Genomic DNA, 26,605 nt, shown 5'->3' on the forward strand with positions numbered 1-26,605 from the left:
TTATTATAGTTAGATTATATTATTTATTTACTTAAGATGAGGTATTCGATTGCGAACATTTTTCGTGAATTTTTTATTGTATAGCGATTACTTTTATACCTCATTCATCACGCTGGGACGCTTCGCTTTCATATACGAAAATTTAATAATATGGTGTTCATATGGACGTGACGTAAATTTATTTTTTAATTTTATGTGGGTATAAATTTATATCTTGAGTGCATTTTGACGTGTATGCAGGAAGATTCATATGCTGCTAGCATTAATTTATTTAACTGACAAAATTTAGGAAATTTATTTCCTGTAATAAATTATTTTAGTGTGTTCATTTCGGTTATATCCCATTACATTTGGGAAATTCAAGCATAGAACTTCTTGAAAATTAAAAAACGCTTTGTTTTTTTATATTAGTGTTAATTCGAGATATTGAAAACTAAAAAACGCTTTGTTTTTTATGCTAATATGAATTCGAGATAGAAACAGGTGTCATTCGTGTTTATAACAAAATCTCAACTGAAATGTTTTGAAAGCAGTCAGTAAAATCGTAATAAAAATTTTATATATTAATAAGAAAGGTTGTGTACTTTAGTGAGTGAATAAAACAGGGAAAACTAACCTTTAGATTTATAAATCATGATGCAAAGTGATCGAAAAAAGTTCATTGTGCAAACTTGGAGACCTTGATACTTTGTTGGTTATTATGGCATGCAGCGGGAGATGTCTTGGAGACCTAATGTCACACCCATATATAAAGAGAGAGATTCGCTATCGAGTGTACAAACATCTAGGAGAGGTAGGTTACTTAAAGACGAATCAGGTCAAATAGTAGTGCAACTGTTATGTGATAGACGATTTGGTGGGGAACTGGTAAAACGTCTACGCAGAAAAACCATGATTCGACAACCGCTCGTAGAGGTAATAGGATGGAATGTTTCGCATATGCGGAATTAGTAGATATGCATTTACATTTGGAGCTGCTAAAATGGACGGGTGAGCTGCTGTGCGCCTTACAGGAAGCACTACCCAATAAGATGTATTCCAAACCCCCAGACGTTGAACCACCAGACATGATTACCCGCAAGGGTTACTGTTCTCAGTGGTAGGTGCGAGTGTGGACCTCTCTTTCCGGCTTATTCGCAAATAAGGCATCCTTCACTAGAGAAGATTGCTACAGTGCACATAACTCCCTTGTATGGGTAATAGAGCCTGCTGTAACATGTGCAGCACAACATCGGCTTGCTGTCAGTGTTTCGCCCGGCATTCTACAGGACCATTTAGTAGGCCCTTATCTCTTGCCAGCTCATTTGGGGAGACCGTGTTATAAAATTCTTTGGAGGAAGTTTTGCTAACCTGTTGCATGACTAACAGATCCAGCAGTTACTGCGCCTTGTTCCAGCATGTTGGGATCCCAGCCCATTTCAGCCATGACGTTCAAGAGCGAAAATGCGACATTTTTGAAACAGTACATAGGTCGTGGTGATCTAATTCATTGACCTCACGATCACCGGAACTATCTTTCCTGCACTTTTTCTAGGGTCACATGAGGTACCCTTGGACACCTTGGAGAATGACGAGGATCTTGTTCCGTGCATCTTACGGAGCTAAGGTACAGCTGTCTGAAAGATCGCGACATATTTCAAAACTTCTGTTATTCCGTGCGGTGGTAATGTGTTGTTCTTGTGTTGCCACTGGTGGCCGACACTTCAGACACATTCTTTGATTTCTCTTAATATCGGAATTGTTACATGTTGATAAATAAAGTAATGTTCTTGACTTACGTGACGCTCTTTAATTTCTTGTGTTGTTCTTATATTTATACATGACATGTGTTTTCGACCATGCTTTGCTATCTGATTCCTGTTTGTTTTCGAGTAACCCAGAAGTTTGTACACGCAGTAACATATCATCTTATATATATGTGTGTGTGTGTGTGTGCGTGTGTCTTAATTCTTGGATGACATCTTAACATTAAAAGACTGCAGTATAAAAGGTGGTTGAAGATTTTATAGTCAAATTAGATTTTTAACAGTTTATATTTAATTCAAGTTCTTGATGTTCTTGTCGGTTTAATTTTGGTCAGCAGACTAACCAACTGATAAAAAAATCTAAATTTCCACTGAGACGAATCAGCCAAATAAGTAACATCGAAAAGCCCATTAACCTTTGCAAAGTTCTTTATGAAATTAAATATCTGAAGAAAAATTAACAAGTTTTATATTGACACAAAATACGCTACAGGATTTATTTTACAATCAGAATGACATATAACCCGTGGATTTAAAAAAAAACATGGGTTTCATGCATGGGTACTATAGTTTGATGAGGCATTGACATCATTCATGGAGTTCCTAAAAACACATCTAGTGTTGTACATTATGTAGTGGATGGCCAGTCCGCTGTCTTAAAGAGTGTGTGATATTTTTATATCCGATAAGTATTAAAACAAGGCTATGAATTCATGTTGTTGATGTCATGAGAGAGCAGAGGGATTGTGAGAACAAGTCCAAAATTTAGAAAGTAATAATTCAGCCATAGAAGTATTTGTAACACTTTAATCGTCCTTTACTGTATGCAAATTTCACTACAAGCTATCGCACTACTAGGTTATTAAGAAGATTTGGGGACAATAAAATTCCTTTCTTCCATCAGTGCGTTACTTAATTCTTACAGGTTTCTGGGAGAACAATGACTAAATTGCGCATCCTAGAGCAGTTCAAACACGTTTCATGCGACTACGGCTCTATTTCTCTGATTTTCCGTCTTTCGAATATTTTAATTTTCGAGCTGTTAGAAGACTCACCCAATTTTAATAGAGGCGGTGCACCATAGCGAGGTCTGTCTAGACTCAGGCAAAGTAGCCCATACACGGTTATAATGGATCCTCACTCTGTCTGGAGGCTGGAGGCCATAGCCCCCAAGGACAGCGTTTAACTACATTTAGCGTGTAACAATCACCACAGCCCTGGTCAACCCTTACAGTCCCTGTCGAGCGTGAAGGGACCACGGTAGGAACGATGATTCTAGACCTGGGAAGGCAGCTAATTTCTCATATACTCTCCACTCCCAACGTATAAACGGCCCACCAGCGGCCGAGCGGTAAAGTCACTGAACACTGGTAGTTCGGTCCGAGGTTCGAATCCCGCGAACCGGCTGGCTGCATGGGTGTTTTCGTGGTTTTCCCCATGTGTAACGTGTATACGAGCCAGTTTCCCTTAGAAAGTCCTCCACGAAGGCATCCCTCCCCTTAGGCAGATAGCCCTAGTGTGCTTTGCCATAATTAAATACACCACCCAACATATGGACATTACGAGTTGCTTGATCGAGGGGGGGTTAATAGGTGCGAGCCTCATTAACAATAAGCAATAAACTGGGCATAACTGGATGGATTAGCTCCTTAAACTCTTTACATTGTATTCTAAGATCTCAACGCTGAAAATTCTTGGGAACACGGGAATATCATACGCCCATTTGTCATAATATCACCACATTTCGTAATTCCACCGCTCTAAATTGATACTTTTGTTGGAAGAAAGGTTTCAAGTCCCTGGCTTTCTCCATTTATAAACATGTCAGATGTCAAAATTTAAGCTGAAGCTTGCCTTGTAATTGAAAAAACACTTAAGCTCACGAATCACGTAGTCCAACACGCGATGCCTTCCTCGTTTCAGATTAGCATTTCTTGGAGAATGAGGGAGACCAGTGGAGAACGTTACACCACTGCACTCAGGTCTGTCTCTTTGATATCGTTTCTGCAGGTTTCCTCGTTTATTTGAGAGATAGAACGTTTGCTGGAGCACGAAGCTTATTTTGATTATTAAAAAAAAAGGTTAATGATATACTTCAGATTTATAAAAATATAGCGAAAAGTAATGACTTACCTTTAAACCTGACCAGTATGTGCCAGAAGGTATACATATTGTTGAGGAGACTGAACTTTTTTCAGGGAACACCTGAGAGATTTTTAGTTTTTAGAGATAAAAGGGAAAGTGGGCTAAGAAAAGAAAGCTAAGCAAAGAGTAACAATTTTTCATGTCTCATTGTGTCAAGAAATCAAGAAAGCATTCGCAATAGTGACTTCTTCCAGAAATAAAGTTTTCCAAAAGCTTTACCAGTAATCACCTTAACCTGAAGTAGTACATCTCTTCAAAACTTACCAGTAATATACTGGAATAATGCAAAAAACCTCGTATGTCGGCAAGTATTTATGAGGAGCGATTACGTTGTTTGGATAGACGAATGGGAAATAATGCAGGAATGTACTGGTCATAGTTGATAACTGTATTACCCCGTTTCGAAAGTAAAGTATTGAACTCCCTAAGAATAAAGTACTTTTCTTCAGCTTGACTAAGAGTCACCCTTAACTTTCAAACGCAGTTATAGGAAACTGCTTTTGCCAAAAATTCCTCTCTATACTGGACTAAGATAAAATTTATGAAGTGAATGTTTTAGCAGTATTTGTACACTACGAAAAAAAAGGGACAGCTCTGTATCTTTCGTTCTACTGGGCCGATTGACGAAATTCAAATTGCGTTTTATATGTCTCCAAAGCGCAACTTAGGATATATATTAGATTTATATATAGCATTGTTCTAATATAGGTATTTTGACACAAAATCGAACTTTTTCTGAAATGACATACCGATTTTTTTTTTTCATATTTCGATTTTACGACTCAGATGATGCCTAAATACTATTTTTTTTTTGGGTACTTTTCCGTTTTGCGGACGCAAATCTCGCCAAGCAGACTTTGTTGGCGACAACATACAGTATAGAAGTAAAAAATGTTAACAAATGTTAGTTCTAAGAAGTTTTTATTTTGAAGGCATAAATATTTTAATATGGTTTAAAATTTTGTAAAAAGCCAATAAATAAAGACAATAAATTTGTAAAAAGACATTAATTTAAGAATTTACTTTGCTAGGATGGTTCAACATCATGTTTCGTCGGTTCGTATCACGTGACCCCAAGCGATCTCATCTCACGTCAACTATGCTACAAAAATCTAATTCTCTCAGTAATTATCTACATTAATTTCAAGTTAAATCTTAATTTGGAATACGAGTTTAAATGCAAGAATTATTTCAATTCGTACGAATAGCTTACTCAGAATTTATGTAAAACCGCAGTGCTTTACTTCGCTAGTGCATTCTCATTAGAATTGATGAATTTAACCCTTAATTTTGCCTTTTCTATATTTTCGCCTTCGGGTGAGCGGTGGGATTGCATCCTAATTGACTTAATTACCACGAATGATCTTAGGGCATAAAATTTAATTATCTTTGTAAATATTCTATGTAATTGTATGCCAATATTGAAAAAAAAAAACAATCAATCTGATAAGAAATGGTTGCGACTTGTTTTGAAAATCAGGCATAAAAGATTACCAGCAAAGATATTCCGTTTGGCATCAGTTGTACCATTATTGGCGGCGTTATCGTTTGCGCCGGCAAAACGGAAAAGTACCTTTTCATTAATTTGGTGCGAAATTTACGGAGAAATTCAAAAATTTATCATGGCGAATTTTTTTCATCTTGCGCCCAAAATAATTCACTTGGCGAACTTCTTAATTTATAGCACTGTAGACGAGCGGAAAAAAAAGTCATATTTCATACTTTCAAATAATTTTAACAAAGTGCTTAAACCACATTTGACGTTACTATCGCTTATAATAAATATGCCAAATTTCAAAACGTTACAATATGTAAATTCATGCATTGTGTCAATCTTAGAAAATTTTGAATAAAAAACTTTAATTTTTCGCATGTGTGGCTAAAAATACATCTATTTTAAGATGATGTTAAAAATTTTATAGGTTTATTCCAAATTGTTTTAAAAAATTTATAAAAATTATTTAAAAATACAAATTTTAAAAATAAATAAAAGTGGGCGAATTTTATTTCGAACGAACCTAAATTTCGAAATGTGAAAGGAAGAACAAAATAAGTTTGATAAGAGGTATTAACAAATATATACCAAATGCAATTAACATTGAGGAGCTAAACTTTTGAGAGTTAATTTTTTAAAAACTACTCGTGCGATTTTTGCAAAACTTGGCAGTTTGGCATACTTTGAGTCGTAGAATCGAAATATGGAAAAGATTGGCGCTCCAATATGTAAATTCATGTATATCTAGAAATAAATATTGAATAAAAAACTGTCAAATTTTTACAGGTGTGCCTAGAAATGCATCTATTTTAAGACGATGTGAAAAATTTTATAGATTATAATACAAAAATTTTTTCGGTACTATTCCGTTTTAGGGATCGTAAAATATTGCAGCTAAAATATATGCGCAAAAGCGCCAAATCTAGCAAACGCGCTCATTTAACAGCGCACCAAATCTAGCGAACGTGCCGAAGTGCGTAAATTTCGATACTAGTTCTATATTTATAAGCAGGGCTGTGGAGTCGGTAGAGAAAATGACCAACTTCGACTCCTGGAATTTTAATGACTCCGATTCGATTCCGACGCCCTCATACATATATATACAGCTTATTTTTTTAATATAAAAGAAGTAATAGATGCTACAGAAAAAAAAATTGATGGCATAGCAAATTATTTATATCAATTAGCATTTATTATGAAATGGGAAAAACTGGCATTAGTTATTTCTAAGAAACAGTAAAGTTTCGGCAAGATTTTCTTTGTTGGAGGGCCATAGATCCGATTTAATAAACTTCACAGCTGAAAAGAGTCTTTCCACACAAACTTGAGTAGGAGGAAGAGCTGTTACTGTTAGGGATACTTTTTTTAACTTTTCAGGATAGATTTTTATAAGTTCTAAAAGAGGTGTCTTGCAAGCGCAATCGTATTTCTCTATTTCTCCATAGGCCGTGTAGAAATCTTGTTTGTATTTTTTCATTTTCATATCTAAAGGCTCTTGTTTTTTATTTTCATTCGATTTGTCTTAACCTTTTCAATATTATCCAAAAATATTTCTTAAAATCTAATTCATCAATGGAAAAGGATGATAGAGACTCAATTGCTATGTCTGCAGTTTGACTGTCCTGATTCGAATTCTCCAATTGTTCTGAGAATAATTTCGTTCTTAATGAAAGTTCATAGATGACTTTCTTTGCCTTTTTAATTTGTTCGTCATCCAAGAAAATTCGGTATTTCGGATCTCCATATGTTGAACCCAGCAAGATCTCATTGTCTAGCGAACTAGTTTCTCTTTTCTTCATTGAAGAAATTATTCCTTCTGCAATAAACCCTCCATTTAAGAAAGAACAAACATTCCATTCTCGCCTCCTGTCAGTTCCTCAGATTGCAGCTTTTTTGTGGCTATATACGGTATAGAAAGAAGAGTTTCCAATTCTGCAAGATCATTCCACAGTCTTTCTGTTAGTGAAACATTAAGGTTATCTGCATCTTCTAAAAAAGTTCTTAATTCTAAAAAAAACCTCTTTATCATCAAATATGTACTTTCTTATCGCATTGCTTTATCACTAATTGCTCCTTTTCCTACTCGCTTCCTAAGAATGGCATCAATTTTAGGAGTTCTTTCTGCTGTTGCTGCTTACCTAAATTTACCAGTGATATTTGTAACTAAATGAAGTAACTAAATGAATCAGTTTATTCACTAATAGCAAATATCACATCCATCCTCCTCCCTTATATTATTTATTAATAGGTCAATAAAACAGAAAATAACTATTTATTAATGTATACAGTTCATAAATAAAAATAATAACTCAGCTTGTCATTATTTTTTTCAATTCATTTTAATTTCATTTCAAATTCAAACTGTCCATGCAGTCGGAGTCGGCCTGTTTTTAGCGGCTCCAGCTCCGACTCCTTTTACCCCAAAATCTGTCCGACTCCGACTCCACAGCCCTGTTTATAAGTCGCCATTGAAACACTAGTTTAATTTTTTAATTCTTTTCTAATAAGGCTATGGATTTAAAAATTTGGGAATTTCCCAATGACGAAAAGTCTGCAAAGGAATTTTTTCAAAGAACAGGCATCATTCATGATGGAAAATTATGTTCGAACAACCACAAGATGAAATTATGCTTTAGCGTAACTCAGTAGCGAAACAGAGGTGCAGAAAAGAAACCTGTAATGCGAAGGAAGGATTAAGAAGTCAAAATCAGTTCGAAGGATCGAAAATCCCCTTACTTACAACCGTTAGGTTCATCTATTTTTGGTGTCAGGAGATGACATCTATTGAATTTTGTGAACTCCAGCTGAAGATAAACCACATTACAACTGTAAACTGAAACAGTTACATGCGTGAGATGTGTGCCGCAACTTTATTTACTCGGCATTACTTGAAAATCGGCGGATGGGGCAAAATTATTGAAGTAGACAAAAGGCTTTTTAGTAGAAAAAAGAATAACTTTGGACGGGTTCTTCCGCCACAATGTGTTTTTGGCGGATTATGCAAAGAATCGAATGAATGTTTCTTCTTAATCGCTGTTCCAGAACGATCAGCGAAAACTTTATTGAAAGTCATAAAAGAAAATATCGCAGAAGGAAGCATTGGGGTTTGTACTGACTGCTTGAAATAATACAAGTCGGATGAATTGCAAAATGCCGGTTTTTTAACTGTCAATCACAACTACAATTTTGTTGACCCGAAAGTGAGTGTTATAGACAAATAGTAGAGCGGCTGTGGGGTAGTGCTAAATGGCATAATAAAAATCGCACTGCTCGACAGCATTTCGATTATTATTTGTCAGAGTTTATGTACAGACGCTTGCACAAAAAAACTGAAAACTCTGCTATGTTGGAAGACATAATTATATCTCCCGTTTAATTTCAGTTATGTTTAGATTTTTTTTGTAAATTATAATAACAAAAAATGTATTTATTTTAAATTAACCTTTCCAAACTAAAACAATAATCTTAGACTGTTATTTACTATTATGTTTCCTTACTTGCGTTAGGGTTACCGTAATTATTTTTGGCAGCATTGGCATCAACAGTAGTTTGGCGATTTTTTACGGCCGTTATAACGGAATTATACCATTTTTTCTAAAAATTTATAAAAAATATTTAAAAATGCAAATTAAAAAAAAAAAATCATAAAAAATTCGCAAATTATATTTGGATTAAGCCTAAATTTCGAATTCTGGAAGAAGGAATCAAGTAAGTTTAATATAGATAAGAGATATTAATAAATATATATCAAATTCGATTAACATTGAAGAGCTAAAATTTTGAAAGCTAATTCTTTTTAAAAACTACTCGTGCGATTTTTACAAAACTTGGCAATTGGGCATAATTTGAGTCGTAGAATTTTGAGTCGTAGTCCGATTTTGTGTCAAAATACCTATATTAGAATAATGCTATATATCAATCTAATACATATCCTAAGGCGAGCTTTCGAGACATGAAAAACGCAATTTGAATTTAGTCAATCGGACCAGTAGAACGGGAGCTATAGAATTGTCCTTCTCTCTCTCTCTCTCTCTCTCTTTTTTTTTTTTTTTTTTTTTCCCGCGCAGTGTACCTATCTAAAGCAGCACAGAATGCAGTTACAGGGCGGCTCATTATCAAAAACTGCTTTTGTATTTTATGTATGAAATAGTTATGTGTGTGGATAACAGCGTTTCAGAAAACGAGGAAGAGATTTTCTGACAGTTGTTGCGTGGATCAGGTAGCTGCCCTAACTTTCTAGTAACTATTCAGATTTCTTGTAATTATAACCAGAAAATTGAAAGAACCAGCATAGAAATATTCAGGCGTCTGGCTTCTTCACCTTTACATCCCATGCTCAGTCTTCCAGTTGCAAAGTACCGTAAGTACCTTTAAACGATAGTTGGGACGGAACATATTACTGCGCACATTCAACTAAAATCTTTAGTCTATAATATTTATTGAGAGTAGACATTTATGTAGTTCTATTTTTTACAGTCATTTTATGCAATAGATTTTACTGCATCATTCGGCAAAAGACTCGTAGATCGGTTTTGATTTAGAATTTAAAATGAGAAATTCCAACTTGCACTTTTTTTCCTTAAAAAAATTTCAGAAAAAGCATTGAGATTCAGTTTTATATTGCTTTAGAAGTCTTGGTTTTGTTTTTGTCAGTATATTTTTATGTTTAGCTCATATTATAGTAGACCCCCCCCACCGAAGTGTCGAATACCGTGGTTATGGGGAAATAATTTCTCCCCTCCCCCTAAAATGGTTCAAGAATTTTCATATAAACTTGATGCAACGATCTGCGAAGTTTTAAATGAAGGTATTTATAATGTAATAAGCGGAACGAAATGCATAGTGTAAGTGTATTAAAAAAAGTGTGAAAGTATTAAATATCCTAAATAAAGCCTAATTCTCTCACAGTTTGCAGTTTTCAAAAATTAACTTTTTAGAGTAATTTAACGCTTACTCTTTTGCAAACCATTTTTGATTATATTTTCTTTTAGATCGAACGGAGAAATAGGATGGGGGAAAAAGGCCATCGCTTCGTCGAGATTGTAGAGGGTGTACTAGGAATGGGGGAGACAGAACAGCCCCAAAGCGTTTTACGATAACTGCGCTTCTAATTAGTGGGAAATAAAATTGATTAGATGTGTTATTTTTCTACCGTAACAGACTAAATGAAAGTGGTTTAAGTCGAAATCGAACATTTTGGGTTTAAATAGTAATTTCAAGTATTTCCTTTTGCCAACGAATAGAACTAATAAATAAAACGTGTATTATATATGTAGCATTTGCATGCTTTCATAGTATGCATATTATATAGGGCTATTTTTATTGTATATTGAACATTCGCAAACGTATACACATGCAGAAAAGTATGTAGGACGCAAGCTAGAAAAATGCAATGCCTTGTAAATATGATAAAGTGTATAAGGTACCTTACACAGAATGGTAAAGTGCATATGGTTTCTAGCAAAAAGAATTAATGCCAAAACGTTTTTAAATATTACTGTAAAACTCGCATAGCAAGTAGCGAAAAATCTGTAGGGCAATAAAAGAAAGTAACATACCTTTAAAAAATAAATAATTTGAAATAACTATACAAGTGACTAACTAAAAATTGTAGCTAATTACCTGAAAAACCTGGTTTTAAATTTCTAATTCAGTAAAATAATCACAGTTATAAATTGCGTAAGAAAAAGTAAAATTGTTAGTGAAATCAAATTGTTGCGAACAGGGATATATCGCATTTCTGAACATCTTAATAATCTGTTACGGAAATTTAATTTGCGGAGCATAAAATCAAAGGGAAACAATATTTTTTTCAAACGGGATTATTTATTTATTGGATCCATTACATCTTCCTTCATCTGATTATTATCAGCTAATACTATGAAGCAAATTGCTTTTTATAGCGAAAATACTACGCGAGGCTTAATTCTATTTAAAAAAAATTACGAAAACTGAATAACAGCTGAACAAAAAGCTACTAACATGAGTTTAAGTATTATCCTGCCATCTATCGGTCATTTTATGAAATAAACCACGTAGGCAAAATTATACCTGTATCAGCGCACGGTATCTTAATTCTGACTGTGCACTGAACTATGCTATGCACATTGCCTAAACTATGCACAGTGCACTTAACATGCAATATTTTAGGTTTAGGTAACAAAGTTCTGAAAGTAATGTATTCATTACAAAGAGGCATTTAGTGCTTGGAGACCGCGCTAAATACAAAATTTACTCAGGTTCCCTGTCGTGGTCTGTAATAAAAACGTATAACAATTTTGAAAATAGAAAACTTATAACGATGGTAAAGAATGTATATTAATAAGATAATAATCGTGTAAATTATTATCTCTATATAAAATAATTATTTTCTTCTTCAAAGGAAAATTAACTTTATTACACGTGTAGTATAAGTAGTGACAGTGGGATGCGAGTTCAAAGTTTAATTTCAGATCACAAGATCTCCGATGACTCAAATAGTTTAAAACGATTTGTGAATGAATTAACGTTCTGATTCCAGTCTGTAATAGTCTTCAAGCTTAGTTACAAATGTTATTTTTTTAATTAAGTTATTTCAATACAAACGTAACGAGTTTGAATTAATACCGAGTTTCATTAAAAATTAAATTTTTTCACACGAGATCTCTAAATAAGAATGAAGAAATAACAAAATTTTGTCATGATTATTTTCAAGTATTGATTTCGTTATTTTCTGTTACTATTTTCGTTTGTTTAAACGGGTGAAGAAAATTCGTAATTAATTTCCTCGAAAGAATTTTCACAGTTTTCTTATTTAATGCAGTGACCCTTTACAAACCTCCCATTTGCTTAAAACTCCTCAAATACTGTCTATTTAATTTTATGAAACAATTGTAAGAAATATTTTTGTTGACTTTTAATAGAACTGCAACTAACATTCTTCCAACAGGGATGTGTATGACTGTTTAATCTGTTTACTTCTTAAATGAACTTATACTTCGCTTTTATAATGAAACTGCAATTTATTCTTCTGTTTCTTTTATATATTATATTTGCTGGTGATATAATGTGAAACGTCAGTGCAAGTCTGGTCGTTCGTTTAGTAAACGCTAACAATTTAAAATTCTTATGTTATTGTTAGATGAGAACGAAAACCATTTATGTAGCCGAAAGTACAACTATTGTCAGATTGTTGTTGTATAAGAATCCTCAGTCGTTATTATTTTAGTGCTTTGTATTTTAGTTGGTCGCTGACTCAAAAGTAACGAAAGCACATTAGCCTACTCATCAGAGAAGCCAACACATCTATCTCAAATGTGAAAATTTGATTTATAAACTTACCATCATGACTCTGTTACGTTCGCGGCTGGAGTGAACGTTAGAGGTACGATATTCTGTGCTGCTCGGTTAATACAATTCCACTATTCTGTGAGAATGTAGATGCACAATTCTATGCAGTAGACATGCGCGAAGGTGTGCAATCTAGAGCTATTTTGAATTTGAGTGCAGTGCATGTGATGTGAGTGAAATCACTCTATGACGTCAGTAGTCTATTAAACATTGAGCAAACACAGAACTATTTTTAATGTAATATAAGGCTATATATATATATGCGGAAATTTGTGATTTGTATGCTAGTATATTCGTGTTGCTGCAAATTTATAAAGCATTTTTCAATAGTTTAAATGAAACACAACCACTCATAAGCGAACACACACAGTTCAAATGTCGGTTCTTCAGCGGTCAACTGTATTAGAAAGCCAAGTAAGTAATCAGCAAATGCATATTTGCAAGTGGAACTATCGATTCGTACCTAGACAAGATATTGGACTTATATTTTTAGGAGTATGTTCTATCAGCATTGTATCAGTTAATAAAGAGCGGAAGGCATTTGTTATAAAGAAAACTACAACTTCTGGCATGAGAATGCTATTTTCTAAACATGCGGAAGTTAAATTTCCTATCTGGTTTATAGAGCTTTAGCTTTTGTCACTACTTTGAATAGGCATAAGGTTAAAAGTTTGTGTGTAACTTGTTTTGAGAAGGAGGGTGTCTTGACTTTGACACTAGATACGCATTAGAGAAAATTAGGACTAGTAGAATGAGTTTATACCAAAACTAAATGTATAAAATTAGGTTATTTGGGGGTGTCAAAACAGGGTGAATTTTCCTTCTACTAACGTTATTTCTACTGTACTTTTCATTTTCAAATTGGAAGATCTTTCAGAGTGTAAATCGATTATTGGAATAGATCAGTAATGCTTCTAAAATGATTATGGCAGTGGCACTTATCATTAAAGTACGCTTTTAATCCTGATTACACTCGATAATGTTCGTATTTTTTCTAGCTTCGTGTACTTCTCTTAGAAGCTTAGACCTAATGTGTAGGGCTAGGGCCACATTGTCTTGACAGTTTGGTCGACAGGACATTGGTGACTGTCTAAATTCCAATTGAATTAAGCTACAGACTGAATAGATAGCGCTCAAATGGTGTTAATTCCCTACTTCTTCTGCAAAACTAGTTTCTCGTTTTAATTGCGTTAAAATTTGAAGAAACACAGATTCTTTTGCTGTGGATTCCTTTTAAGGATTAAGCGAAAATCTTGGGTCTTCTTATATATAGTGATTTTAAAATTCTCCAGTTCTGTATGTAAAAGGAATTATTGCATACTTTTCAAGGAAAAGTTTTATTATGTGCTATTGTGGTATTGTTTCTTGAACTTTTTGTGAGCTTTTAACGCAGGCGTCCTGTGCAGCGCCTGTTATGCTTCAATATTATTTACTTGGAAATGGATGAGATATAAAAAAGTTGAAAAGTAAAGCTATGTTCATATATATAATGAACTTTTAGATCATCGTCCTGCGTTATGATAAATTCAGGCATTGTTTATAATTTGAACATCATCTCCATCTGTTCAATGGAGTCTTTAAAACTTTGAATTTTTTATAACGGCAGCTATTTTCAGGTTGCCCCCCACTACTTCAAACTCGTAACTTAATTCGGGACCTTAGGTTTTGTGGCGTTGGCGCTTTCCTTCATCCGTTGCCATGGCAACAAGAATGGAGGCCCTAGAGGAGTTCAAGTGATGGAGATTTCCGCTAGAAATCTCCCCTACCCTTTCTCCTTAGGGGGAGGGGGTAGTTGACGGCTTGCGGAAGCGGAGATATTGCATTTCTCCTGCACAAAAGCGACTCCCTGGATTCTAGAAAGCGAGTGATTGTGAGCGAGGGTTTGAGATGGGGGGAGGGGTGAAGTTTCAATAATCTCTCGCGTATCTGCGCCAGGCAAGTGTCCTCTTAAATTTCTCTTAATTTCGGAGAATGGAGCGTGTTCGAGGTTTTTGATAAGTGAGAAGACCCACCGGCGGTGGATTTCTAATCCCAGCTCACAGGAAATTGTTTTAAATCGTCGGTTGTGGGAAGAGAATACTCGAAACGAGTTATTGTTATGTTATGTCGTCACGAATTGCTTCTATGCGGGTTTGTGATTTCGCAAAGAATCACACTCTACAGTCTTTGGAGGAACAGGGAGCATATTAATAACGAAAGCCGCTCGTGAGAGCCTTTTTCGCACACCTGCTATAAGGATTTCTCCGGTGTGTTGTCATTTTCCCGCATGTAAACTGTCACTTACGTTACTTATTATAGCAATTACCGCTACGCGATTGCCCATTTCATCATGTTCGCAATCCAACTTTGCTTCGAGATCTATACTCTAGCTAATACAATGAGTTCCTAGCAGTCGAATTAACAAATTTTGCGTTTTCTTTGGAATTCCTGTTCTGAGCATTTCGTAACAGTTAGAAACGTGTGTGCTGGACTTTCGTTTATTGTATTTAAATTTTTCATATTTTCTTCCTGCAAAGAAATCTTCAATATGTGTATTGCTTTAACGTCGAAAATTGCTTATTAAATTGTTTCTGGCATTCATTAAAATAGTACAATTATTTATTTTTATCATGCACTGTTTTTACTAAAACAATTTTTTAATAACTCCGTTTCAATTAGTAATTTTAATACTTCAAGGCCATCCATCAGCAGTGATTTTTGCGAATGGTCATTCTTATTGTATGCATAAATACGGTCTGCCTTTTTAGTTCTTCGGTCTTTGTTCTTTTTCACAATATAACTTATCTGATCTTCTAAGTGAAACATTTTTTTGTTAACTGAGTAAAACACATATTTTTTCTCACACTGTTTATTTGATTATTAAGTTTCCAGTGTTGTGAAGTCCGAATCCGCACTTCAGTCATCTCTCTTGTTCCCAAGACTACGGATGTAGAACGTACTTGCAATATTGAAAGGCTTGTCTTACTTAAATAAGGTATGGAAATGCCTCATGCTGAAAATTTAATACTTTTTCCCTCAAAGTAAGAAATCATTTTATATTAATGAACACAGTGTGACGCGGGGGATCTCAAAACCCCTCTTTCATCTCTTATGCAGACATCTTGTCCTCATTAAAGATCGTACAGCCACATTGGCATTAAGTACCCTGGGTTAGGAAATTAGGAGTGTGGTTCAGCGCCAAGCATCCGCTTATACAGTGTGATGACGTTTGAATCACCTTAGAAGGTCAGTAAAGTGAACATAGTTTCGACTTCCCTTCATGCTACGCTGCAAGAATCAGCACATAAAACGTTACATTCAGTAGGTACATGGACGCCTCAGTGACGTGATATCGTCTTTCCTGACGAATTCCACGTTTGCTTACAGCATCACGATAGCCGTATCCGTGTGTATTGACACCGAGAGGAAACAAGAGTTGGAAGCTTATATTTTTCATCGCCATACTGGCCCAGTATCTCTATTGATGGTATGGGGTGGCACTGGGTACGCATCCCCTTTCAGTTCTAGTCTGCATGACTACTATCCAGTTTGAGGGTTTTATGATCGTGAGTATGCCATATCTTCGGAAAAGACTTTCTAAAATATTTTTTAAGGGTTTATAAAAGATCGTATGCAGTGTTGTATCGCCACAGAGTTGATGTTGGTGAATCAAGTACCACAAAAACTGAACAGCCGCGTTCATTTGTTAAACTTAATAAAACTAACCTTTCCAAAGTTTTGAGTTAAAACATTTAACGGTTTTTTAGGCCAGGATTAGAATTTAGGAATTGATATTCAAATTTTAGAGTCTCGAATCTTTTTTCAAGATTCATTAAATTCGTCTGCTCGAGGATTCGAATGTTAATGATGCTTTTTCTGAAACTTATAAAAGCAACAGTTTGTTCTTTGTAAGTATTTGGAATCTAAACCTTTAGCCTTATGTAACGAATTTCACGTAGCACGGAATTTCTCATAAACGTAACATTTTATTAATTGTGAAATTTTAAACGCTAGTTATTGATGATAGCAATAATGAAAACAGTAAAAATGAATGATAATAGTAATAATGAAAAGTAAATAAGATAGAAATGATGAGAGAAAGCCATTTGTAAGAGAAGTAATAATGAAGTTGAATCAAAACGTGTGTAATGACAAGAATTAAAAGTCCTTAACCGAAATTTTATTTTATTTTTCGTGCATTCCATTATTACCATTATTACGAATTTTGTGTATATGTAAATAATTTTAGTGAAATAATATGTAAATTGTAGTATATCTAGTATAATGTAACATGAAAGACCACAGGATGCAAAGCATCGCCAGAAAAATAAGGTTGCAGGGGTAACTCCATAAGATAAATGACTATGTCGCCAAATTGGCGAGATAGAGCCAAGCTGGTAGTGGTTTTGGCGAGTTAGTTTGTCGCCGAATTTGTCGTGAAATCGCCAAAAATCGCCAAATGCTGTGACCATTTGGTCCGATCCCTGTGTAACTGTAACTGGTCCGATCCCTGTGTACCTATAACTGTATCCAGGCGTATGTTACTGTAACCGCGTATACCTTCTAGCAATTTCTTGAAATCGAAGGCACTGGAAGTTTCTCAGAGGACAGGAAAAAACTATTGGTTTGAAGTGGTAACTACTGATTGTGTTTTGTTATACTGAGAAGAGCTGTGCGATTATTTGTGGATGAAAGTTTCAGAACTGTAAAGTGTTTTGGGAAAAATAAATTTCATCAAAATATCATCGGTTCTGTGTGCATTCAATCCGTTACGAACCTGTACGCACGTAACACTATATTAATTTTTACTGTTTTCATTATTCTTTCTCCGGAAAAAATTTAAACAGCGTTATCAAATTATAATATAAGAAAGAGCTTATATAACTTTATATTACTTATATTATTATTATTATATAAGAAAGAGCTTATATATTATGCTTATATTATAATATAAGAAAAAGCGTTATCAAATTATAATGTAAGAAAATATAATTCTGTCACAAAATGGTCAGCGAAAGCATACAGAATGAAATAGAATAAATCTGAAAGAAATATTTTATTTAAAAATATTATTACTACAGTTACGCTGGTCAATGCTTAAATAATGCATAAATGTTGTAGAAGAAATTCTGCTGAATTTTATATCTGACTGATGAGACAAAAAAGAACTTTAAGATGTTAGTTTTATAACAAGTTCTCTCGATTCTGAATGTCAGAGTGTAAAATAGTTTTATTCTTTCAAAGAAAGTATTGTTGTATTCCCTTGAAATCGATAGAGTTTTTCTTAAAACCGAGGCCAATCTAAAATTAATTTTTGCCTAATTTTATTACAGTGGTTATTATATTTATAACATATATCAGTATTCATTCCATGTGCTGCTGTTGAATAAAATATTAATACATGTAGATTAGTGAAGAAATAAATGAGCCTAAATAGATTGTAATATCAATGAACATTTTTAATGACAGAGATTAACTTAAACATAGTTGCGTACAGCAGAGAAAAAAGGCGAAGAAATAAGAATGGTATACATATACATCCATACGTAATAAACAGTTACGTCATCATTCATCACCGCGCGGATAAACGCGAACGGCGCATGCGTCAGGAGAAGCTCTCTTAAGCTAAACGTCGTATTATAATTTATGATGCAACAATCCCCCTTTCGACGTCTGGCGGCTGAAAAAAAAATAAACATTAATCATTTATAGTTATTCCAATTAATTTACAGCACTTAGAATGTTTCGAAGCAGTCAATGTTTTTGTCAGTACATCTGCAGGCATTTTCTCTGTTGGCACATATTTAACGTCTATTTCATTTCTTTCATAAATTTCACGAATGAAATGATGTCTAATATCTATGTGTTTAGTGCGTGAGTGATAAACAGAATTTTTCATAAGCTTCTGTGCACCTTGATTATCACAATATATAATGGTTGGATAATCAGCAGTAAAATTTAATTCTTTAAGAAAACGACGTAAATAAACTGCTTCTTTGGCACTTTCTGAAAGACTGATGTACTCTGCTTCAGTACTTGATAATGCAACAGTTTGTTGCTTTCGTGATTCCCATGTTATCGGATTTCCAGCTAGCTTGAATAGGTAACCTGTATACGATTTTCTAGTATTAACATCTGACGCCCAGTCGGCATCGGTATATCCAATAAGTGCTTTTCCAGTCTTTCGAAATTTTAAACAATAATTTTTAGTTCCTTTTAAGTATCGAAGAACGCGCTTTGCAGCCAACCAGTGTAATTTTCCAGGATTGTTATTAAATTGGCTCAGGTGACTGACGGCATATGTAATATCCGGCCTAGTAAACACAGAAAGATACATAAGCGAACCAATTAGACGGCGATAAGGCACATTGTTCACTTCTTCCTTTTCGGTTTCAGAAGGACACATTTCTTTACTTAACTTTACACTAGGATCTAAAGGAGTTGCTACTGGTTTTGCATCTTGCATATTAAACCTTCGTAGAATATTATCAACATATTTCTGCTGAGATAAACTAATAGAATTATTATTTACATCTTGATTAAATTCTATTCCAAGACAATAATGAAGTTTGCCTAAATCTTTAACATGAAATTCTTTAGAAAGATAACTTTTAAGTTCAGCATGTAAATCACAGCTATTTGTTGCTATTATTAAGTCATCAACATATAAAATTAGAATTAACTCACCTTGAGATGTTTTCATCCTCTATACACACTTATCTGATTGTAATGGTTGTAATCCAAAGTTTTTGAGTTTTTTGTCTAATTTTTCATACCACTGTCTTCCACTTTGTTTCAAACCATAAAGAGACTTTTGCAAAGCATAAACATAATCAGGATTATTTTGGTCTTCAAAACCTTTAGCTTGTTCCATGAAAATTTCTTCTTTTAAATCTCCGTTAACATAAGCCATAACAAAATCTAGTTGATATAACATAAGGTCTTGTTCAGCACTGTATGCAATCACAGTTCTTATAGAACTTGCTCTGGCTACTGGAGCAAAGGTTTCATTAAAATCAATTCCAGGTTCCTGTGCAAATCCTCTAGCAACCAATCGAACTTTTCTCTTTTGAACTATTCCATCTGCATAATATTTCGTTCTAAGAACCCAGCGACATCCTATTACCTTTTTGTTGTGTGGTCGCTTTACTAATTTCCATGCACCATTTTTAACAAGTGCTTCATACTCACTTTGCAAGCCTTATGCCATTCTTCAGCATAACTTCCATTTAATGCTTCTTCTAATGTCGGATTTGTATCTTCTTCAGCAATTTGTGCTTCTTCCTTTTCTATGTTTATATTGTGGTACTCCTTTTTTGGTCTTCCTGGCTTCCCAGTCTTGACTTTCTTTGGACGACCTGGCCCCCTTTTAATCTGCATTTCAGGTAGTGCTTCGGAATCAGAATCTTCATTATCAGATGATTCAGCAGATGATTCTGCCACATTTGAGGGGTCTTCTGTTATTTCATCAGCCGATATTTGATTTACATTCAGAGATTCTTCCTTCTTTTTATCAGGAATATTTTCGAGAAATAAAACTTCTAAATCTTTATCATAATTAATACAGTTTTCAAATTCATCAATGAATCTAACATCTCGGCTTATAACGATTTTTCTGGAATTTTTATTCCACAGCCTGTATGTTTTCGATTCATTTGAGTATCCTACAAATATATGTTCTTCTGAACGAGGATCGAATTTCCCTTTAGACCTTTTATTAAGTACAAAACATTTCTGTCCGAATATTTTGTAATGAGATACAGTTGGCTTGATGCCAAAAAATAATTCATAAGGTGTTTTGTTTACTCCCAGGCTTCGATTCGGGCAACGATTATGAATATAAACAGCACAGTTCAACGCTTCAGCCCAAAAGGATTCGGAAAGATTACTTTGTAGTAACAAACATCTGGCCATTTCAGTTAAAGTGCGGTTCATGCGTTCAGCTCTCGAATTCTGTTGAGGAGTCATTGGTGTAGAGAATTCTCGTTTAATCCCGCATTCTTGAATATATTTATTAAATTCTTCTCCGCGATATTCGGGACCGTTATCAGTCCGAAGGATTTTTATTTTCTTTCCTAGACGATTTTCGACCGCAGCTTTGTATTTAATGAATGCATTTTTCACTTCATCTTTAGTTTTAAGAAAACTGACTTCGACATAACGCGATTTGTCGTCTATGAAAGTAACAAAATAGCGCGAACCAGCATGGGATGGGACTCTCATAGGTCCACACAAATCTGAGTGAATCAAGTTCAGTAATTCATTACTTTGAAATTTTGATTCTTTTTGAAAAGGTTGCACAGTTTGTTTACCTCTGATACAGACTTTGCAGTCTTTTAGAGATTCAGTGTTATTAAAATTTAAATTTCTAACCATGTTATCAGACTTAAGTCTTTTCAAATCAGACTCATTTAAATGACCTAATTTAAGATGCCACTTTACAAAATCACTTACCTGTGCTATTGCAGCTGTTTCAGTGCTTGGATGTATATAATAAAGATCACCATGACGAATAGCCTGCACTAGTATAGATCCATTTGGTTCTATTATTCTAGCATGTCGTTCTGTAAAAATCACTGAACGATTATTTGCAGTAGCTTTAGATGTTGACAGCAAATTACATTTTAATTCCGGAACACATAACACATTTTTGAGCGTAAGTTTGTCTTATTTCCGTTAGGTACTGTTATAAGGACAGTTCCAATTCCTGTAATTTTTGCTGTTTTGTTAACTGCTAACTTTATGGTTGAATTCGTTCGAGGGTGAAATTCTGAAAATAACCTTCTGTCATTGCACATGTGAGATGTACAGCCACTGTCTAAGCACCATGAGGAGGTCTTCTGATAAGCATTGTTTACTGCTAAACTAATCTGCTCTTCATAATTAGAAGCCATCATAGAACCTTGATTTCCCTTATTTGATTGCGCATATTTTCTATCAGCTATTTTCTTTCTGCATTCAGATGCCTTGTGCCCAATTTTCGAGCAGTAATTACACTTCAAGTTTCGAAAATTTCTTTCAGCAGGAAAATTTTTGTTTGAATTCACCTTCCATTTTTCATTTTTCTTCTGTTCTTGATTTCTTCTTTTATAATCAGTATAGTATGCATTCTGTGAATCTTGAGACGTTTTCCCTTTTCTTGCTTCCCATTCTTCTAACATTTTGATTTTTAAAGATTCGGGACTAGGTAACTGATCTCTTGATTCGATGGCGCATCTAAAATTTTCAAAATTTTCTGGAATACTATAGAGCAGAAGAATCGATAATAAATCATCAGCTATGTCAATTTCCATTTGTTTAAGCTTATCAACTATTTCGAAGAAATTATTCAAATGTTCAGACATCGTTTCGCTTTCCACCATTTTTCTAAATAAAAGCTGTTTTAATAATGTAGCCTTCTTCGCAGGTCCTTTCGATTCATATACGGCTTTGAGTTTATTCCACACAGCATTTGATGTCACACAATGCTTTATATGACACAGTTCACTAGGATTAATTGCAAGAATTATATCTGCGCGAGCTTTTTGATCAGCTTGGAGCCATTTCTTTTCGTCTTCGGTTCCTTCAGCAGGTTTTAGCACTTTACCGGTTACATAATCCCAATGGTCGTTTTTAATCAATACTGCTTCTATTTGTAATTTCCAACTGTCAAAATTATCTTTTCCGAGCTTTTCTATAGTAGTCAAATGCGACATAATGTAATACAGTCTCTCACAGCCAAAAACCAAGATTGAGCGCTATAAAAATAGGCTTAACTGAACGCTGATCAGTTCTTACCGTTGATTAGACGTAACAGTTCTTGCACTGAATTAGGCTTAAGAGTTCAATGCTCGAAAACTTCAAAATGTTCATTTTAAACTAAGTATTTTGCTGATTAGGCGCAGTTGAAACGTTCCTGGGCCCATAACCATTGAAGAAATAAATGAGCCTAAATAGATTGTAATATCAATGAACATTTTTAATGACAGAGATTAACTTAAACATAGTTGCGTACAGCAGAGAAAAAAGGCGAAGAAATAAGAATGGTATACATATACATCCATACGTAATAAACAGTTACGTCATCATTCATCACCGCGCGGATAAACGCGAACGGCGCATGCGTCAGGAGAAGCTCTCTTAAGCTAAACGTCGTATTATAATTTATGATAAAACAATTAGTTAGATTTTTAATTGATGATAAAATTAAGGTTATCTGTAGAAAATACATACATGTACAGTACTGGCCAAAGTTTTAAGGGGAGTATAGAATGAAATTATTTGTTTTGTATAAAAAGTGTTTATACAATGTTCCGTTTTTGGAATTAGTAAAAAAATTATCGTTTGTTTATATATTAAAAATATTATTTGTTTCTGTTTATGTTAGTTATAAAATATACCGAATGAAAGGCGAATCTGTTTTATTGTTTCTTTTACTGAATTTACATAATTAATTTTTTACATCGATCTTTTGTAATATTACTCCTTACCCCTTTCTGTTGTAGAGTAAAGCTGGTTTAGATATTTTTCTAACCTACGGCAAAGTGTTATCTCTTCCATTATACTCTATAAATTTTAGGTTTGTTTAACTCAGGTTGTTGCGAAGGTACGAGTAACAAAGTAATATTTCTTCTTGAGGAAATCATTTCAAAACCCGAGTGGAATATTTCAGATCATTATCATTTTCATAAATGAGGTAACTACTCATGTTATTGTGTAAACATGGTAGCATCACTAGTTTGAATGTCTTTCTATTGAAACTGATCCATATCTCCTTCAGAGTGACGTATTGGTCCAAGAATAAAAGTATGCCCACATTATTACGCTCTCGCTATCCTATTTAATAGGTAGTAAAAATTCATTGTATTTTTTTAATCTTAAACTATTCGACACCTTATATGTTGTATGCCTTCAAAACGACGATAGCGAACTTCATTTCGGCCCAAAAAATTAACACTTTTTGCCATTTCTTATTTATCTGAAGGATTTTAGTGAATGAAAGATCCCATTTTTCGATTTTTATGGTACCTTATGAGACCTTAGTCCGCTCAATGAAAATATTTTATCTTCTGATCATTTCAGTATTGGTCTGAATGCCGTTATTGATACATATTTTAGTTGCTGTATAAATTGCAGACAAAAATTTAAGAATAATTTAAGAAAATGAAGATTTTTATTTGGTTAAATGAAGGATTTTGTTGTCTGTTTTTGATGATGTTTCTCGCGGTTCTGTTGCCTTTTGGTTGAACAGAACATACACCGCCTTTAAAACTTACACCATGCTTATCTGCAAAAAGCTCTTGGCCTAACGGAATTTCTTTATATTTTGCCAAATGTCTTATTTTTTTCTCCGAAGTATCACAACTTGTTCCCTTTTACTTGATTTAAATTCGGAGGTTTGTCTATGTTTTTGTCCTATGTAAATAAACCTAAAGTAAAAAAAAAAAAAAAAAAACACTGTATACCGAGTTAGTGAATGTTAAGTTTTAACTAATTTCTCATTTTTTAGCGTTAATGTAACAGGAAGCGCGTTTAATTATAACAACCTGTAGAGACATGAGAGTTTTTTTGGAAAGCAAGAAACTTGAAAAATGAGCAAGCGCCTTCGCCAGAAATCGAACCGCGGATTTCTGGAATATATGCGCCTAGCTTGCAGGCAACCACACCACGAAGGCATGCGAAGAAGCCGGGAGAAATACCTTATAAACCTTCCTTTTTAACAGTGGAATTTCAAAAATGAAAATGCTGAAAAATATTTTACTTTTAATTTATCTGCTTTCAGGATAAATGTATTATTTGTCTATCATATTAAAAACAAACCTTCTGATAAATACGGAAGGATAAAATTAATTTGTTATGTGTTTATTAAATCTACAATAGTTCAACTGTAAGTTAGTAAATATTTTGTAAGTTAGTTTATATTTCGTAAGTTAGTATATATTTCCGTAAGTTAGTTTATATTTCGTAAGTTAGTATATATTTCCGTAAGTTAGTATATATTTTGCATGCTGCATTCATAGTTTATGCAAGGTGGCATATTTTACTGAAGTGTAGGGATTTCGGGTTCCAAGTTAAAATACTTGTAAAGTGTTCTCTTAACGTCACGTAAATGTATGATTAATTTTTTTTAAGTTAATGTTTCTGATTATTTCAGGGTCGCTGCAACAGAGAGAAGCCACCATGCAAGTATTTCCACCCTCCTCAACACCTGAAGGACCAGCTGTTAATCAACGGCAGAAATCACTTGGCCTTGAAGAATGCCATTATGCAGCAATTGCCGCTGCAGCCCTTGCTGCAGCCACCGGCCGCACAACTCACCCCTGCTGTCGTGAGTATCATGAATGTACGCTCCAATTTTTCCTTCCCATTCACTTTTTTACTCCCTTCTTTTCCTTTTTGCATGCATTTTAACATTTATAGTTTGTATTTACTTTCACATGTTTCCAAATGTGTAATAATAATGTCAAAACTCAAAGTAGTGACTAACTGCTCGATGTCTGTAATTGGTTGATTTATATATTAGGTAAAAGAAGTCAATAAACGTCGGATGCATGATCAGTGCTTAAATATTAATTTGAAAAATGCTAAAATTATAAAAAAAATTTTAATTGCTTTGACTAGTGCTAAAATACAAATAAAATATAAATAAAGTATCTGAAATAATGTATCAGTTGATTAAAAAATGAGAAGATATATGATGACTTGGTGAAAGAAAGTTTCAACGGTTTGACGATTTTCTCTGCACTATAACTGCGTAGTTAGCAAGATGACATTCGAAGAACACACATAACGATAGCTTCCACACATAATTTTATTCCTTGATAATGCACATCATCACTGTGGGTGCGCTATGCATCCCACAATTTTATGCAGTTTACATTTTCTAAATAATTGACGAAATTGAAAAAGTAAACTCTGCGTGGCTAGCGGCAATGCAAAGCAGCGAAACGAAGCAAGAGAGGAGAAGAAAAGAGAGGGATATGCTACGTAATTAACCTTTTATGCCATTTCAGATCATATGACAGTGTAATGTCCAGATGTTGTGTTCAAATTTCATCGATAAGTGCGCAGTACAGATTAAATGATGTATCTTTTCCATTTAGTTAGAAAAATTATTGCTGTATTATTTTTAGAATGAAGACAGGAGTTAACGGGCTATTATTAATTTATTATTTAAAAGAATGCATGTATTTTACATATATATATGTGACATTTAAAACAAATTACTTAAACCATATAAGATTACCTCATGGAATTCTTTTTTACCCGTTTTTGGAGAAAGCTTTTTATTTCAGCAATAGTATATATGAATAGCGCTGGATGATAGTTTTAGGGTCATTTCTTCACAGTGGGCGTCTAATTAGAGGGCTGCACTCTATACTGTTTCAACTATTTTTTGAGGATACCAAAGGGGGGGGGGAAGGAAAAATGAGCGTGCTGTTACCTGTCAGCGTCTTTAGGTAGAATAGAAAGAAAAATTGTCTACATTTACAGAGTTAAGTCCCGATTTTCTTTGCGAATCGATTCGTCAAAGCCTTGTTTTAACGGGGACTTAAAAATAAATGAATGCACAGGAATAGTGTGATCGTTAGAGCTAGTAGGAGTAGAAGATTCCATCTCTTTGACAAAGCATCTGTGACGTGAACACACTGGTATTTATTTAAGGTAAATGCCTTTTAAAACTGCCTTATTGAACAGAAAGTTAATTTCGAATTCATTTCTTATATTCTGATACACAACTTATTTATTGTTTACGTTTTTGAGAAAGGTAGATACACTACTTGCAGATTAACCACAGATCAATCGACTTTAAACATTTAGCATAAATCATATTGATGCTTTTTCCTAACAAATTCCGGTACTTTTCCGTTTTGACGCCGCAAGCGATAAAATCGCCAATAATGGTACAGCTGATACCAAACGGAATATTCTC

The 26,605-nt window shown here is 34.1% G+C and overlaps 1 protein-coding gene across 15 annotated transcripts in view; it reads left to right on the forward strand.

The window, feature by feature from the left end:
- The window catches only part of LOC118198603 (muscleblind-like protein 1), a 713,982-nt gene that overhangs the window by 610,530 nt on the left and 76,847 nt on the right, over window positions 1-26,605 (forward strand). For 14 of the 15 annotated variants that reach the window (XM_085807963.1, XM_085807962.1, XM_085807959.1 and 11 more), the window contains one exon: window positions 24,827-25,015. In XM_085807963.1, coding sequence (XP_085664089.1) covers window positions 24,827-25,015 — 189 coding nt within the window. The remainder of the gene's footprint in view (window positions 1-24,826; window positions 25,016-26,605) is intronic. The other variant, XM_085807960.1, reaches the window with a different exon arrangement.

The sequence above is a fragment of the Stegodyphus dumicola genome, chromosome X1, assembly GCF_044657685.1.
Source record: "Stegodyphus dumicola isolate Sdum_Otavi_A_Nest chromosome X1, ASM4465768v1".
In the NCBI taxonomy this organism is placed as follows: Eukaryota; Metazoa; Arthropoda; class Arachnida; order Araneae; family Eresidae; genus Stegodyphus; species Stegodyphus dumicola.